Source organism: Plecotus auritus (genome assembly GCF_963455305.1).
Source record: "Plecotus auritus genome assembly, chromosome: 1".
NCBI lineage: Eukaryota > Metazoa > Chordata > Mammalia > Chiroptera > Vespertilionidae > Plecotus > Plecotus auritus.
This window is the reverse complement of record NC_137770.1, coordinates 58,342,060-58,359,967: the sequence shown is the minus strand read 5'-3', so window position 1 is coordinate 58,359,967 and position 17,908 is coordinate 58,342,060. Positions and strand designations below refer to the sequence as shown.

The 17,908-nt window shown below is 35.4% G+C and overlaps 1 protein-coding gene across 6 annotated transcripts in view; it reads right to left on the bottom strand.

Annotated features, from left to right (window-relative positions):
• The window catches only part of ZNF280D (zinc finger protein 280D), a 117,636-nt gene that overhangs the window by 40,454 nt on the left and 59,274 nt on the right, over positions 1 to 17,908 (bottom strand). For all 6 annotated transcript variants that reach the window (XR_013959253.1, XM_080645699.1, XM_080645703.1 and 3 more), the window contains 4 exons: positions 6,655 to 6,878; positions 3,218 to 3,375; positions 2,341 to 2,441; positions 1,186 to 1,332 (listed from right to left, as the gene is read on the bottom strand). Coding sequence is in view for 5 of the 6 variants with exons in the window: in XM_080645699.1 (XP_080501825.1) it covers positions 1,186 to 1,332; positions 2,341 to 2,441; positions 3,218 to 3,375; positions 6,655 to 6,878 (630 nt within the window). In the remaining variant the exon portion in view is untranslated. The remainder of the gene's footprint in view (positions 1 to 1,185; positions 1,333 to 2,340; positions 2,442 to 3,217; positions 3,376 to 6,654; positions 6,879 to 17,908) is intronic.

Here is a 17,908-nt window from a genome sequence, read left to right as displayed (position 1 = left end):
AGACTGAAATGTCCCAGGTTCGATTCCGGTCAAGGGCATGTACCTTGGTTGCAGGCACATCTCCACTAGGAGGTATGCAGGAGGCAGCTGACTGATGTTTCTCTCTCATCGATGTTTCTAACTCTCTATCCCTCTCCCTTCCTCTCTGTAAATTAAAAAAGCCCTAACTGGTTTGGCTCAGTAGATAGAGCGTCGGCCTGCGGACTGAAGGGTCCCAGGTTCGATTCCAGTCAAGGGCATGTACCTTGGTTGCGGGCACATCCCCAGTAGGGGGTGTGCAGGAGGCAGCTGATCGATGTTTCTCTCTCATCGATGTTTCTAACTCTCTATCCCTCTCCCTTCCTCTCTGTAAAAAAATCAATAAAATACATTAAAATATATATATATTTAAAAAATATGATGAGCCTCATGAGTAGTGAGGTGTCAAAACTTGATTACATGATCAGATTCCTAAGGAACAGATTGTGTTGCATCAAAGTTTTCAGCCCAAACAAAGGATGGTTTAATTGCTTCATGGAAAAGAACCAGTAAGCAAAAAATCAGAATTCAAGATAGAGGTATAAGCACTATCCTGGGTCTCAAAAATTACATAGCAGAACTGGCAGAAGTCACCCACAAAACAAATTATGACCTAAATGCAGTTCTTTGGCAGTGCTCATATATCCAGCAATAAGTGTCATTACTATTTCCTTTGTCACTGGCAGCTATAAAAGACCACTGCTGGTCAATGATGACAACATGTTTTCTCAGAATAAGGGGGCTAGAAAGTTGCAATAAAGTAGTAAGAGAAAGAGGAAAATAAGATTATGAGTCCCCAATCTTTTCTTTCTCAGTTCAACTTCATCTTTTCCCATGCTCCTGTTATCTACCTTCAAAATCCCATAACCACTCTCAGATCCTGAGATATTTGATCTTTTGAATATTCCACTCATCTTTCTTTTTTTCCTTCAATCCTTAGGTTTTCTATTTCTAGCTATCTTTCAGAATTTTCATTTATGAGCCTCAACATCACCAGAAAGGAAGCAAGGTAAAGTGGAAGTTTTACAAGTAATTTAGCACAAACTGCAAATTAACAGTGTCATTTGGAACAATTTTACGTCCCTTGTAGAACAAATCTTATGTTTCTAAGTCATAATCTATCTTTTCGCTAAAACAACATGAACAAATAAGAACTGGTCATCTCACCTGATGCTTCATATAATGATGCATATAGGGTGTGGCAATTTTAATAACTTTGAGGCAAAATGGACATAGCAAGTTCTTAGTGTTTTCATGGGAAGATCTAAAATGAGTTTCTACATCAGAAAATGATGACGATCTATAATTGCAAACCTACAAACAAAAAGAATGTTAAGCTTAACTTGAAAATGTGAATGATATACAATTATAGCAATAAGTCATTTATTTGGAAGAACATTATGTACAACTAATTTAGCTCTGATGCCTACACAACCAAGAATCCCATTAATGCAAGCACTAGAAGATGATCTTTGAGACAGAAAAGTTATCTTTCCAAGTTTAGGAATATTTCCCAAAATATAATTAGAGTCCCTTCTTTTCATTAGATGTTTTTATGTATCACCCCCTATCCTGACTTGAGTTTTCAAGCTGACACTTCTTGTCCTATAAAGTTTTTTTCTGCTATGTAAACAGCATCTTCCTTTAGATTATAAATTACCTCCAGGCTATGGCAATGGCAATTTATTTTTATCATGCTTTCCTATTCCTTCAAATTCTGGAAAAATACTAGGCCCAGAGAATTTTGTAGTATGCTCTGTATCTAAAATAATTTCATATTTCCCTTGTATAACTATATTCTTCCCTATATAGTAAGATAAGTTCATAGTTTGTCTTTTCCCCTCAGAGCTTTTCTTTGTCCAGTATAGGAATGAGTAAACAATGGCTTATGGGCCAATTCCAAATCTCTACTGACCCTATATACAATATATGAATTATGTCACAGGACTTTCTACTAATAAATCATTTACAAGAGGAATTTTAACAGCAAATTTTATCTAAATGGTTAGAAAATAAAGGAATGTATTTCATGACACAAGAAAATTATATGAAATTCAAATTTGTGAGCATAAATAAAGCTTTATTGAAACACAGCCACATTCATTCACTTACTTATTTTCTGTGGCTGCCTTTGTGCTATAGTGGCAGAGTTGATTAGTTGCAACAGAGACCGTATGACCTTTAAAGCCTGAACATTTATTATTTGCCCCTTATTATTTACAGTAAAAGACTTGCTGACTCCTGGCCTAACAGGTTTAAATCTTGTAACCAAAATAACAGAAAACAAACAAATACTAAGTACACAATAAAATATGTGTATACCTGGCAAATATATGGCATTTCACCGGGTTTATGATTGTCCTTCATATGTTGTAAAAGAATATGCTCTGTTTCAAATGATAATTCACAGATTTTGCAAATGGCTAAAAGTGAGGGTGGGGGAAAGACATTACATCATTTCAAGATATATAAATATACACACACACATCAAATCATTATTTGTACACCTAAAACTAATCAAATGTATGTCAATTAAACTTCAAATTATTTTATTTTTTTAATTTTTCAAATAAAGTATCCTTTTGAGGCAAACAAAGATATATATATAAAATTCATTTTATGCATCTATAAACAATAACAGTAACAACAGCAGACTTGGTGGTGGTGGTGAACAGTTAGTTTTACAGTTAACTATGTTCTAAGGCACTTTACTTACAATAACTCACTTAATTACCACAACAACATTATGAAGCAGGTATTTCTATTATTACCATTACTTAAATATTAGGAATAACTTGCCTGAGATCAGATAGCTGTATTAAGAGGAAGATCTGGGATTTGAACTCAAGTAGTCTAGTTCCAAAATCTATGATTTTTAACTACCACTATTAGTTCCTTTTCTTATTCAAGTTTAAATAAAGGGCATTAATTTCATATTTGAAAACTATGATCTAAGGCTTCTAACTTAGCCCCCCACTTATAACGTGCAGGTTATTTTCCTTAATTATTTACAAGAATGACTTTAATATTTGTAATTTTATTTAAAAGTTTATATTAATCTAAATGTAACTTTTTCCATTTTACCCTCAAATTCCAGTCTTTTTCTTATTCTTATTGTTCTAACAAGCTTAAGGTTTTCTCAGAATTAATATTGACAAAATCAATAATATTCGGTACTTAAAATGAAACTGTAACTTACTAGAAAATTCATGGGGTGTGTGTGTACTTTCAATGTGACATTGCAGTTGAAATGGTGTGGGAAACTGACGGTAGCAGTGCTGGCAGGTGGTGTGGTTTTCCCAGCTTTCACTGCTCTGCTTCTCAAGTTCCAAATGGTGTTTCATGTGGTTCATAAACCTATAAATGATTGTCAACAGGTGCAAAATTCAGATTTAAAAACAAAAATCTCACAAATAATTATCTGAATCTTAGACTATAAATATATTACATGAAATAAAATCTCAAAAGCCTTAAATTCCTCTAGAAAAGTGTGCACTTTAAATAGTCACTTTCATTAAGTGACTACATAAATATCTTTTTTAATCTTTATTTTAAAAATCCATTAATGTAATTAACCTGAAATACCAGTAATTTGCTGTAATTTAATAATTTCAGATTATTAAAATGTTTTTTAAGGTGAAACAGCAGGCTTCTTTTTCATACATGAAATACTATTTCCATTTTTCAATAAAATACTGAAAGGAAGGAAACCCACCAGAAGCAGCTACTCATTTATGAGAGTAATCCTTTAGAAGATATACAATAGATTCCAGTTGCTTAAAAGACAAATTACTGGTATTTTTACTTGTGTCTTCGTTTCTAAATGTATGTACTAGCAATTTTAATGCCTACAATTATAAAAACTTTTTATTTTATTTATTTAATGATACTGTTTTACTGTTAGCACAGACTGTTCATGTTAACTTGCAGACTTTGCTCTTTGTAGGCAAAGTCCATTTTTCAGTTTTACATCCTGCTATGTCAGCTTCCCTAAAAAGCTTCTTATGAGTAGGAACTATGACCTTCAACAACAGAGGGTGCAATATAAAAGGGAATACCTACTTAAAAGAGCTTACTGAAGCTTTTGCTATAGTTAAAAGTAAAGTTATTCAATCAAAATAACAATTTTCAGGGACTTTGAGTCCCTAAAGGAAGTAATCTTAAAACAAAGTAATAATGTCATCAATATGGATAGCAATCATCATGAAGGTCATAACATTTATCCCTTTTTCACATATTCACAACACTACTTCGCTTTAGAATAAGTTATGACACTCCTTAAAAAATGTTTTTGTCCTCCTTTGGTTTTTATACCAACTCTATGAACACCTATAGAAAATCCTATGCCCTAACCGGTTTGGCTCAGTGGATAGAGCGTCGGCCTGCCGATTGAAGGGTCCCGGGTTCGATTCCGGTCAAGGGCACGTACCTTGGTTGCAGGCACATCCCTAGTAGGGGGTGGGCAGGAGGCAGCTGATCGATGTTTCTCTCTCATCAATGTTTCTAATTCTCTATCCCTCTCCCTTCCTCTCTGTAAAAATCAATAAATTAAAAAAAAAAAAAAGAAAAAGAAAAAAGAAAATCCTAGACTTGGCTAAATATTTACACATAGAGAAAAGCGAGCCATTAAAATTTCAGCTTACAACTTTAAGCAATTAAAAGTTTATCTATATAATCACTTAACTAGCAAGCTTTCCCTCAATTATTATATGAGCCCCCATCAGGAGCTCATACTACTTAAAAAACAGATGGAAATGAGGGAAACAAAAAAAAATTCAAACCTCTTGCAAGGATGTTCACAGAATAAATAAACCTAAGTGTTTTTGGTGAGTCTCAATGTAGGAAAAAAAAAAAATACCATACCAAAATATGTTCAAAGAGCAAAGCGTAAAAACCTAGATCTATGAGTATCGTGCCATTCTCTGCCTTTCCATTTTTTTGCCATAAGGTAAAATATTATTAACATATATAACTTCTTCTATTAGCAACTGTTTCATTAAAGTTACATTTAATAAATAATCAGTATTTCAAAAAAATGCTCAATTCCTGGACGTTATAAAAAATTGTTTTTGTTTAAAATGTCTACATAATTCTGATATTCTAGAAATATGTAACTAGTCTTCTGAAACAACAGCAAAAAAGGAAATGTTTTATTTTCATATGTTTAATACTAAATGCGCTAATCTTAAAGGAAAAGCCAAAAAACTGTTGCTGAAATAACTTCCAACATAATATACATAATATTTAGGTATAACAAGGAACTAAGTCAGTGACCATATTTCTATGCAATTTAATATATTTACTAGCATAACTTTTCTGGTGTATTCTACTATCAAAATGGTAAGAATATGGAAATATGTGACAATTCTATTGTATACTGTTTCAGTGTTATATCACAAAGTACAATACCACTTCTGTTAAGTGGTTAGAACCATTATCTATTGATGGCTGTTAAAGTTTACTAAAAGAAGATAAATGGCTGTTAAAGTTTTCATAAAGAAAACTCATATGAAATAATATATGTGAAAGAAGTTTCCAAACTAAAACACTACCATAAACAAAGCATTAATAATTGCTATAGAAGTACAGGATAGCATAGTGTATTTCAGGATTTTTCTGTCTTCTTTTTGAACCCAAGAGGAACAGACAGGAAAATAAAATAAACACTGGGTCCAGAAGTAAAATACTGATGCCTAAGAATGCTAATTATAAATAATAGTTATCAAGGATAAACACAGAAAGGAATATTTATATATGTTTGTGCACACAAACACACAACTCACCTAAGGGAAGTATAGAAGCACAATAAAATGTTAAGGATAGAATCAAGGTGATAAGTATACAGGTATCCACTGTAAAATTTTAAAAACATTGCTAAATGTTTAAAAATATTTTATAATAAAATTATGGAAAAACAACCTTACCTAATATACATGTAAAGCTATATAGCCAATGAAAAATATTGATCAACATATCTTATTACTTTGTTCTTTAACTCATTTATAAGATGACAGCTACTAGAGTTTGCTGTGTAACTCAAAGATTATGAAGTCTAAGTTCCTAAAATTTATAGCATACATGAAGAAAATCTTCAAAATTCCACTGGAAATTAAATCTCTAATTTTTAAAGAGGTTACATTTTAAAACAAAGCAGACATTCTTTCTAAAGAACTGGTACTTCTCTAAAGAAGATCACTTTTTAAGCAAGGTAAATACTTTAAAAAAATATAACAATTGACAAATTTGAGCATTAAATAAAATTAGTATTGAGAAAGTCAAACTGGGCAAAACATAAAAAAGTGGTTCTTATAAAGAAAAATAAAATTCAAAAGCAGCTAAAAATACAAATTATCTCATGAAATTCCTAGATCACACATAATATAGGGAAAATAAGTTAATTTTGCTTTATTTGAAATAATGTTCATCCTTTCTTAAGTTATTTATAAGAAATACAAGTATCTCCAGGAGTCAACTCTAAACTACAAGAATGGACAAAAGCTTTTCAACGAGAGAATCTGCCTTTGTTCTTAGTAGAAAGTGTTAAAAATCTCGAATGGCACAGAAAAATATCAGATAAACACAAAAATTTTATCTGCAGCATTCCAATTTTCAAATAGAAATTAAGTATTTACATACCTAATATTATTTTTAAGAATTTTCAAGCAACTGAAGCATTTAAAGGTTGTGTGAGTCTTCTGTTCTTCTTGGACATCTCCTTCATGTTTTCCATAATAAAAGTCATTAACTAACATGATCAATTTTCCTTTCTCTGAATCAATAGTGTTATCTTTATCTGCTGTACTTGAAAATTCAGTTTTAGGCAGTCCCAAAAAGTTATTTATCATGTCTGGACAACAGTACTGAAAGAGAAAAAAAAAAAAAGAAGCCTTCTTTACCCTTTAAAAACACAGATATCCCCCAATTTTCTGTGTTTAAATCCATTGCCAGACCATGCAAAGCAATGCTTGGTAATGTAGCTAGAAAAATATTCACCAAAAGTTTGTGGTGCATATACAAGTCTAAAACAATTCAAAAAAAGAAAACCTTAAAATCAGGACTTGCTATTGATCTAAAAGTGTCTTCCTTGCAATTAACCGTTTCAGATGTATTGATAATAATTTAAATACTTTAATTAAAACTAAACTAAAAATCACTTATTTTATATCCATGTCAAGAAAGAGTCTAGAAAGAAATTATAGTTTTATGTGTCATAATGTATATGTTAATTATTAAGTGACATAGTAAATTTCATAATATGTAGTTGGAACTGGACATTGAGCACAGCTAATCTGCATTCCCCATACTCAAAGTGCTGTAAAATGTACGGTTAAAAGAAAGAAGTATCAAGTATGTCTTGAAAACATCAACAGTTATATCTGATATGTAGAATGGTTAAATATTTGAAGGGGAGATTTAATTCCTCATGAGTAAAATCAGCATATTACATAAACTGATTTTAATATGGAACACTTTCATACATGAGCTTTTTTTCCCTAGCAAGATATAACTAATTCATTTATTTACATAATTTTTAAGTAATTTCCCTACAGAAGATTTTCTCAGAGGAAGACCTGCATTAGAAAAATCAGAAATGCTAGTCAAAATACTAATTCCTGGGCCTACTTCAGACCAATAAACCACAATGTCAAGAGGTAGACCCTAGAAATCTGCATTTTTAATAGCTATCCAGATAATTCTTTTAAAACATTAACCAACTGACTTAAACTCTTCCTAAATGTGTTATTTATTAAATTAGTAGCAACATCAGCAAGTCTGAAAACCTAAAAGAAACTCTATTCCATTTCTAAGATAACAATATCCACTTCCTCTCCTGTCACAATGAAATGTTAGATCAGTGAAACTTTCTGTGTCACATGAGAAGCTGGGCCTTTGATCCAAAGCACACCTATAACGTTTCCTTCAATTGCACTTATTTTGTTCACTTGTCAGTTTTGAAACCTATAAAGGAAAAGAGACCAACAAAAACCAAACCCACAAAATCTAAAGTACACCAAAAAGAGAGGGGAAAAAATACTGAATAAAATGGACTGAAAAACAGGGACAAAATTAGGGTTTAAGAGTTAAGGTTGTGCCCATAAACTAAATCAGGATAAATATATTAGCTCTCCAATACAAAATGATCATCTGCAGTCCACTACTAAGAATAAACACAGTTGGCCCTAGCTGGTTTGGCTCAGTGGATAGAATGTCGGCCTGCAGACTGAAGGTCCTGGGTTCGATTCTGGTCAAGAGCACATGCCTGGGTTGCAGGCTCCATCCCCAAGAGGGGGCGTGCAGGAGGCATCCAATCAATGATTCTCTCATCATTGATGTTTTTATCTCTCTCTCTCCATCCTCTCTGAAATCAATAAAAGTATATTTTTAAAAAAGAATAAATATAACAAAGAGAGGAAAAGGAGAAAGGCATTTCTAGATTCTTCTTGAGACACATAATATTTAAGAGCTCAAACTTAGGAAAGTCAAGTTATTTCTAAGGACTTTTGTCAGGCTAAATTTCTTCTTAAAAATGCTGTTTTTTACTTTAAGGAGAAAAAGATGGTTCAGAGTAAATCTACCAGCACTATTAGAAAAACGATTCAAAATATATGTCTTACTACTACAGACGATATTATTAGTAGCATCAGTTTGACAGACAAACTTATCACCTTTCTACAGTTTTACTAGAGAGGATCTCAAACAATGGGAAAATGTTATAATGCACAAAAATGATGTAATACAGGAGAGTCTCCCTAACTTTATATACTCAAACATTAAATCTGACTTTCAGACTGTAGAAGTTATTCTGAGTCATATGTGATACTTCATTCTTTTCTGAAATCGACAAAATCATCTAGTAATCTATAGTAGAATGTGCTGCAAGGTTTATATTCTTTAAAATTTCTAATTTGGTACATCTATAAAAGTTAAATTTACCCTAACTACCCATTAATTATGATATGTATAACAAATGATTAATTGTTTGCTGTTCTATTTAATTTTTTAAAAAAATACAGAAAAGATAGAATCTTCACAGTATCTTTTAAACAAGGTTTCATATCCTTATAAAATAGCTGAATTGATAAACCACTGACAACTAGGAATGGACAAGGTGAATTGAACTAGGTTAAAGGATTTAATAACTGAGAGGACAGCAAAAATATCCTAAATAAAATATTCAGAAGGCAAGACAGTAACTGAAGAAATGAGAACTAGTCTTGATTTAAGGTTTTATAGGACAGGGTAAAGTTATGGATATGCATGGCTCACCTATGGTCCAAGATCAATTAGTCATCTTTATTAAACCCTAGCCCTTCACTATTGCCCCTGGTTTTTCCCTTCTTTTCATGAGTTAGACATTCTGCAATATTAAAAACTTTATTTCAATATACTGTAATTTGACAAACAGCAGACACCATCTGAACTTCATTCTCATTCCTTTCCATTGATAGACCATGTTCTGTTACTTATTCCTTTCCATTGATAGATCATGTTCTGTTACTTTGTTAGTACTAAAAAATTTAGGTAGGATTTTCAGAGCAAAGAAGATAGGTACCATTTTTAAATAGTAAAATAGTACTTCCCTATATGATTATCCTAGGTAAGTCTAAATTTCCCCTTCTCCTTTTGGGATTCATCCAAAAGCCACAGCAACCAAATTCTAAAAATTTTATTTTCATTGAAACTAAGTGCCAGACTAAACTCCACAGACTCCACATTGAAAGCACTACTCAAAGCAGCCAAATTCAGACAGAAGACATGCAGTTGGAAGTAGATCAATGCAGTCAAAGGGCCTAATAGTAAAGATCTTAGAAAGCCTCAGCAAAAATATACATTCTAAAAGTGAAAGACACGTATTGAAGTCCAAAGCTATATCCTTTGTTTGCAAAAATGGGTACGGGTGCTGGCGCAAGGAGGATGGCAGAAGTCCCCCAGGACTCATTTGGTAGAGAGAAGTAGAAAAGGCAATGCTACTTATAAAAGCAGACACACAAGTCACACTTTCAGGAAGGCTTTTGTCCAGCAAAGAGTAGTAGGCTGTGAGATTATCCTGGAAACCTATGCTCCTCAATAGGAGCCTTGCACAAAACAGCCCAAGAAATCCGATTTGTTCAAGGATAGGAACTTATATCTACTGGTAAACAAAAATACTTTTAAAATAAAAAGAAGGAAAATGTAAATTTCTGACAAAAAAAACAAAACACAACAAACTGGAGCAGATGCATGCAAGATGGTTAACAGGCTAAAAATTTTGCTACCGTTTGTAAAAAACTTAATAAAGCAATTGTGTCTATCTGGAAGATCACATGGGCAAGAGGAAATGGCAAGACAAAAAGAAGACAAAAAAGAGAAGCAAAATTGAGGTGGAAAATCAACTTAGAGAGATAAAGACAAAGCAGAAAGAATAGAATACAATGGTAAATAGACACTGTAAAATAAAATAAAGTAAATAAAATAAAATAGATGGCACGGGCTAGTAATAAGAAAAACATATAATTGTTTTTTAAAGAAAGAGTTAAAACTACTAGAAAGAAAATGACAGCTATGCCAGACCAAAAACATTGAACAAATATACTGCACAACACTCCCCCAACAAAAGAGCAAAACAACTTTATGGAATAAATACTTAAAAATATAAATCAAGAAAACTGCATTAAAGACACCAATATAGAAGTTGAAAAAAACATGTATGTTAGAGAAGAAATTGACCCAAAATTTATACTAACCAGTACCAAGTCAGGTTAGTATAAATTTATCAGTCTTCCAAAATAAAAAATCCTGTGAACAGCCAGGGCAAAACATCAAATTACTTATGAACAGCAAACTAATTAAGGCTTATCCCAGATTTCTCAACAGTGACATTCGATATTGTAAAACAGGAGCACCAACCACAGATCTTCAGATTGGGATCCAACTTACTTTATATCTGACCAAACTGTTGTGTGTTTTTTTTACAAAAATGGAATACAGTGAACACGAAAGAACTCAAAGAATCCTGTTCCCAGGACTTTCTTCAGGAAATTACTAGAGAATGAACTTCAGCAAAACAAGAAATAACCAAAGAAATCATGACAAAAATACTAGTGATGAACACTGAATATATTTACTGTAAAAAAGGTATCAAGACAAATGTGGAAATAAGGTTAAGAAAATCAAATGCAAACAAAGGATACAGCTTTGTACTTCAATATGTTTATTTCACCTTTAGAATGCATATTTTTGCTCACAATGAAAAAATGATACATCCAACAAGTAAAAACTGGGAAAGAGTTAAAGGACAATGATAATGAAATTGAGATAGTTCATAGAGTGTCACATATATGCTAGCAGCACATCAAGAAATATCATTTAAAGCTATCAAATAAAGTAGTATAGGTATGAGAATTTTTAATAATACAAAGGTAAACACTAAGTTGTAAAGTCAGGTAGGAAAGGAGAAGTAAAGATAGACGGGTTAACAATAGAAAATGTAATGCTACTTTAAACAATTTTAATAGTAGAAAATGGCCAAAGGAATAGAGTACTGGAATTACATTAACAAAATTATGAGGATAAACAGGAGAACAAAAACAAAACAAAAAATCCAAACTACATATATACATACAAAGCAAGCACATAGTGAAAGATATTTTAAAAAGATAGGATAACAAAAAATTGTGACAGAATGAAGATCAAATAAATCTACCATCAGAGAATATCTATCTATCCTATATAATAAAGAGGTAATATGCAAATTGACCATCAATCCAACACACAAGATGGCCACCCACATGTAGTCAAAGATGGCCGCCTCCATGTGGACACAAGATGGCCACCACAAATGGCCGGCAGGGGAGGGCAGTTGTGGGTGATCAGGCCTGCAGGAGAGGGCAGTTGGGAGGGACCAGGCCTGCAAGGGAGGGCAGTTAGGGGTGACCGGGCTGGGAGAGGAGGGCAGTTGGGGGCAACCAGGCCTGCAGGGGAGGGCAGTAGGGAGCACAAGCCTGCAGGGGAGGGCAGTTTCTGAGGGACAAGACCTGCAGGTGAGGGCAATTGGGGGGACCAGGCCTGCAGGGGAGAGCAGTTAGGGGTGACCGGGCCAGCAGGTGAGGGCAGTTGGGGGCGACCAGGCCTGCAAGAGAGGACACTTAGGGGCAACCAGGCCGGCAGGGGAGGACAGTTAGGGATGAACAGGTCAGCAGGGGAGGGTAGTTAGGGGCAACCCGGCCGGCAGGGGCGCAGTTAGGCATAGATCAGACTGGCAGGGGAGTGGTGATCAGACTGGCAGGCAGAAGCGGTTAGGGGCAATCAGGCAGGCAGGCAGGCGAGTGGTTGGGAGCCAGCAGTCCTGGATTGTGAGAGGGATGTCCAACTGCCCCCAAGGGGTCCCAGATTGGAGAGGGTGCAGGCTGGGCTGAGTGACACCCCCCTACCCCATGCACTAATTTCATACACCGGGCCTTTAGTTTATATATAAAAGCCTAATATGCAAAGTGTCCCCTCGGGAGTTCGACCAACCAGGAGTTCGATCATTCGCTATGACATACGCTGACCACCAGGGGGTGGCGCAGAACAAAGGAAGGCCCTGGCCAGCAGCCGGCAGCCAAGGAAGGGAGGCCAGCCACTAAGGACCTATCCATGCATGAATTTCATGCACTGAGCCTCTAGTGTTTAATAAATAAATTTAACTCAAAAAATATTTTCATATAGAATTGCAAGGGAAAAACAAATATGCTGAAAGCAAGAGATATATTTAAAACAAAATGATGCAGAACTGTTAAAATAAAAGGATAAACAAAGAATATATCAGGCAAATGGAAACTTTAAGAAAACAAGGGTTATAAACCTAAAAGGCATTGAACATTATGAGAAAAAAGGACATTTTATAAACATGCTAAAGGATGTATTTACAACATAGTTATAAAAGTTAGTTTTATATTACAAACAACAGCATCAATCTTTACATGGAAGTACAATAATATATCAAAGAAAATACTGGTAATCAAATATGTAGACTGAGCTATGGTGTTTTCTCAATTCATGACAGATCAAGTAGACAAAAATAAGTGAAGATATAGAAATATAAATAATGTAATTAATAAGCTAGATATGATACATAAATATAAAATGTCCTGAGAGAGAAACCAAGATGGCTGCATAGGTAAGCACCTAAACTACTGCCTCGCACAACAATTTCAAAACTACAACTAAAAGACAGAACGGACACCATCCAGAACCACAGGAAAGCTGGCTGGGTGAAAATTTTACAACTAGAAGGTAAGAGAAAAGCTCACAGAGAATTGGAGGTACGGCAAAGAGTCTTTGTGCGCGCAGAGAGGAAGGGTGGCTGAGAGCCTGGCTGACTTTCTCTGGAGGAAGGGGGAAGGAAGCCCCCGACCGCACTGAGCCCCAGTTCTGACTGCACTGAACCCCAGTCCCGGGTGAAACCCCGTGGACTCAGGCTCATACAGGGGGAGTCTGGACTGTGAGGTAGAGAGAAAGGCACCCGGAGACTCGGAGACCCGGAGAAGCCCCGGCGGGCAGGGGTCTGGAGACGCGCGCGCCAGTGTGACAAAGGCTGCGGAGGTTGCCACAGGCTTTCCCTAGCAGAAGGGAGTCGGAAGCTCCTGACTGCACTGAACCCCAGTTCTGACTGCACTGAACCCCAGTTCCAGGCGAGTCCCTGGGGACCCACGCTCTTACGGGGGGGGGGAATCTGGACTCTCTGGCGGAGATTCGGGAGCCAGGGAAGGCAGAGGTCTGGAGGCGCGCCCGCGCAAGGGCAAGGCTGACTGGAAGCCAAGACTGTCTGCTCAGCCCTGAGACTCCACCCCATCCAAGCTGAGCACAGAGGCTATTGCAATTTGGCAAGTCTAATTCTATAAGGCTGTCTCCAGCACCGAACTTCTCCCAGCATAGACACAGCTGATCTTCACAGCCAACTGGCCTGTAGGTCAATTCCTCCCAGTGATACCAACAACAATCAAGACTTAATTACAACAAGGCTGTACACACAGTCCACAAAAGGGTGCACCAAGAGTGTCCACCTCAGGTAACTGGGGAGGCCAACCCACTGGGCCATATAGGAAACCTAGCACACAAATCTACCCTACCAACTCAGGGAAGCAGTGAAAATGCGGCGTCAAAGAAAGAGATCACAAACGAAAGAAATGGAGGAAAACAAACGACTGGATATAGAATTCAAAACCACGGTTATAAGGCTTTTCAAGAATATCCTAGAAAAGGCCGATAAATATAACAAGACCCTCGAAGATATGAAAAAGGACCAAGTAGAAATTAAACATACACTGACTGAAATAAAAAATATTATACAGAGACCCAACAACAGACTAGAGGAACACAAGAATCAAGTCAAAGAATTGAAATACAAAGAAGCAAAAAACAACCGAAAAAGCAAAAAGCAAAAAAAAAAAATCCAAAAAGTTGAAGATAGTGTAAGAAGCCTCTGGGACAACTTCAAGCGTACCAACATCAGAATTATGGGGGTGCCAGAAGAAGAGAGAGAGCAAGATACTGAAAACCTATTTGAAGAAATAATGACCGAAAACTTCCCCCACCTGGTGAAAGAAAGAGACTTACAAGTCCAGGAAGCGCACAGAACCCCAAACAAAAGGAATCCAAAGAGGACCACACCAAGACACATCATAATTAAAATGCCAAGAGCAAAAGACAAAGAGAGAATATTAAAAGCAGCAAGAGAAAAACAGTTAATTACCTACAAGGGAGCACCCATACCATTGTCAGCTGATTTCTCAACAGAAACTATGCAGGCCATTGGGAGTGGCAAGAAATTTTCAAAGTGATGAATAGCAAGAACCTACAACCAAGATTACTCTACCCAGCAAAGCTATCATTCAGAATTGAAGGGCAGATAAAGAGCTTCACAGATAAGAAAAAGCTGAAGGAGTTCATCACCACCAAACCAGTATTATATGAAATGCTGAAAGGTATTCTTAAAGAGGAAGAAGAAAAAAGAGAAGAATTATGAACAACAAATACATATCTATCAACAAGTGAACCTAAAAATCAAGTGAATTAAAAACCTGAGGAACAGAATAATCTGGTGAATATAATAGAATCAGGGCATAGAAAGGGAGTGGACTGATAATTCTCAGGGGGAAAGGGGGGTAAGGGGGTTCAGGAAGAGACTGGACAAAAATCATACACCTATGGATGAGGACAGTGGGGGGGAGGTAAGGGCAGAAGGTGGGGTGGGAACCGGGTGGAGGGGAGCTATGGGGGGAAAAAGGAGAAACAATTGTAATAATCTGAAAAAAGATTTATTTTAAAAATAAATAAATAAAATAAAATAAAATGTCCTAAAAAAATACAGTATACCTACTTTTAAGTTTCCATGTAACATTAAATGGCCCATACACTTTCAAAAAAGAAAAATTATTTGTGAGAACTTGGGCTTCATTAACTGGCTATAAAAAAGTAAGAAAAAAAGCCCATCTCAAAAAATTTTCTAACAGTAAACAAAAGCACATATTTAAAGCTTAGTAGTCCAGGTATGAGGTGATATCTCATTGTGGTTTTAATGTGTATTTCTCTGATATTAGTGACTTTGAGCATTTTTTCAAGTGTCTCTTGGCCATTTGTATATCCTCTTGGAGAAATGTCTATTCAGGTCTTTTGCCCATTTTTTAATTGGATTATTTATCTTCTTTTTGTTGAGTTGTAAGAGTATTTTATAAATTTTGGATATTACCTCCTTATCAAATGTATCATTGGCAAATAAGTTCTCCCATTCAGTGAGTTCCCTTTTCAACATGACACCTGTCAGAATGGCTATCATCAAAAACTCAACAAGCCACAAGTGCTGCCCAGGATGTGGAGAAAAGGGAACCCTAGTGGGAATTTCACTGCTGGTGGGAATTCAGATTGGTGCAGTCACAATGGAAAAGAGTATGGAGTTAGCTCAAAAAATTAAAAATGGAACTTCCATCTGACCCAGCAATCCCATTTCTGTGAATATATCCTAAAACCCCCAAAACACCAATCAGAAAGAATGTATGCACCCCTATGTTCATAGCAGCATTATTTATAATAGCTAAGATTTGGAAATAGCCCAAGTGCCCATCAGTAGATGAATGGATAAAAAAACTGTGTGACATTTATACTATGGAATACTATGCAGCTGTAAAAAAAAGAGGGATCTTTCACCCTTTGGGACAGCATGGATGGACCTGGAAAATATTATGCTAAGTGAAATAAGCCAAACTGAGAAAGACTAATATCACATGATCTCACTTATTTGTGGAATCTAATGAACAAAATGAATTGACCAACAAAATAAGACCTGAAGCAGGGAGGCATGGAACAGACTGACATACCTCGATGTGGGGGTGGGGAGGATGAGGAGAGATAAACCAAAGAACTTATATGCTTATATGCATAGCCCATGGAGATGGGCAATTGCAGGGGGGGGGGGGGGAGGGTAGAGGCAAGGAGGAGAGGGAGAAAGGGGTGGGGGAAATGTGAGATATCTGTAATACTATCAACAATAAAAATTAAAATGTTTTAAAAAATTAAAAACTTAAAAAAAAGCTGAGTGGTCCAGCACATGGTCTCAGATAAGTAAATTGTTCATATTACTATAAAATATTTGACTTGCATTTTATATATTTTTCATTAAAAAAAGCATTACTTATTTGGTATAGAAAAACCATTTACAAATAATCTAAAAATCAATTTTTCAAAATGGAAATTATTTTAAAGATTTACTTAATTATTTATTTTAGAGAGAGAGGAATAGAGGGAAGGCGAGAGAAAGGGAAGGAGCGGGGAGGAAGAGAAGGAGAGAGAGATCAATTTGTTCCATTTATTTACACATTCATTGGTTGATTCTTATATGTGCTCTGACCGGGAATCGAGCCCACAACTTTGGAGTATGGGGACGATGATCTAACCAACTGAGCTACAGGGCCAGGACCATTCAAAATGGAAATTATTATAATACTAAAACTTTAATTGATATATAAAATGCATAAGCCACAAGGTAAAAACTCTACATACTTTTAAACTTCCCTGTCCTAGGATAACTACATGATGTAAACACACAATAAATTATTCATATTAGAGTCAACTTAATTCAGTATGTCTTAGAGACCTTCTGATATCATTATCTATTATAGAAATTCATCCTTTAAAAAATGCTACAAAGGGTGCTATTATATGATACTATATAAAGTTTTGATTGTTTCTAATACAGTAATCACAAATAATTTTAAAATACATTTTGGAAGTAAAGCTACATTTTGAAAAATAATTGACAGTTTCCCCAGGTACATAAATATATATATATTTATATGCACAATTTGTATACAAAATAAAAAGAAAATAAAAACAGATGTGATTACCTGTATATGCAAGATACAAAATAAGCTAATACAATTTTTTTTGAGTGTTTTACTGGTAAAACCAGGTACATAAGACAGGAGTAAGTTTTTTATTTGTATGCTTTTGTAAATTTTTTTTTATTTTTAATCATATGACTGTATTACCTACTCAAATAATTAAAGATAAATAAAGAATTTAACCCTTTCTTTTTTATTTATATACAAAATGTAAAACATTAAAAAATTAGGTAACTCATCAAAACATTACACAGATAGGAAAATGAAAAGCACTTGTACAGGTTGATCTATACTAATAAAAGCCCATGTGGTCGTCATGCCCTCATGCCGTGATGCCCTCATGCCCTCACGCCTTAACAATCCATCACCAGGAGGCAGTGTGAGAAGAGGGCGCGCACGGGTGAGCGGGGACTTGACATTGCGTGCGCGGCGGAGAGGCAACACCGGGGGTCCTGCGGCTCCACGCAGCATGGAGGCAGGTCCCGGCGACTCCAGGACCTGCCGGGGGTGGGACACCTGGCTCGAGCCTACCT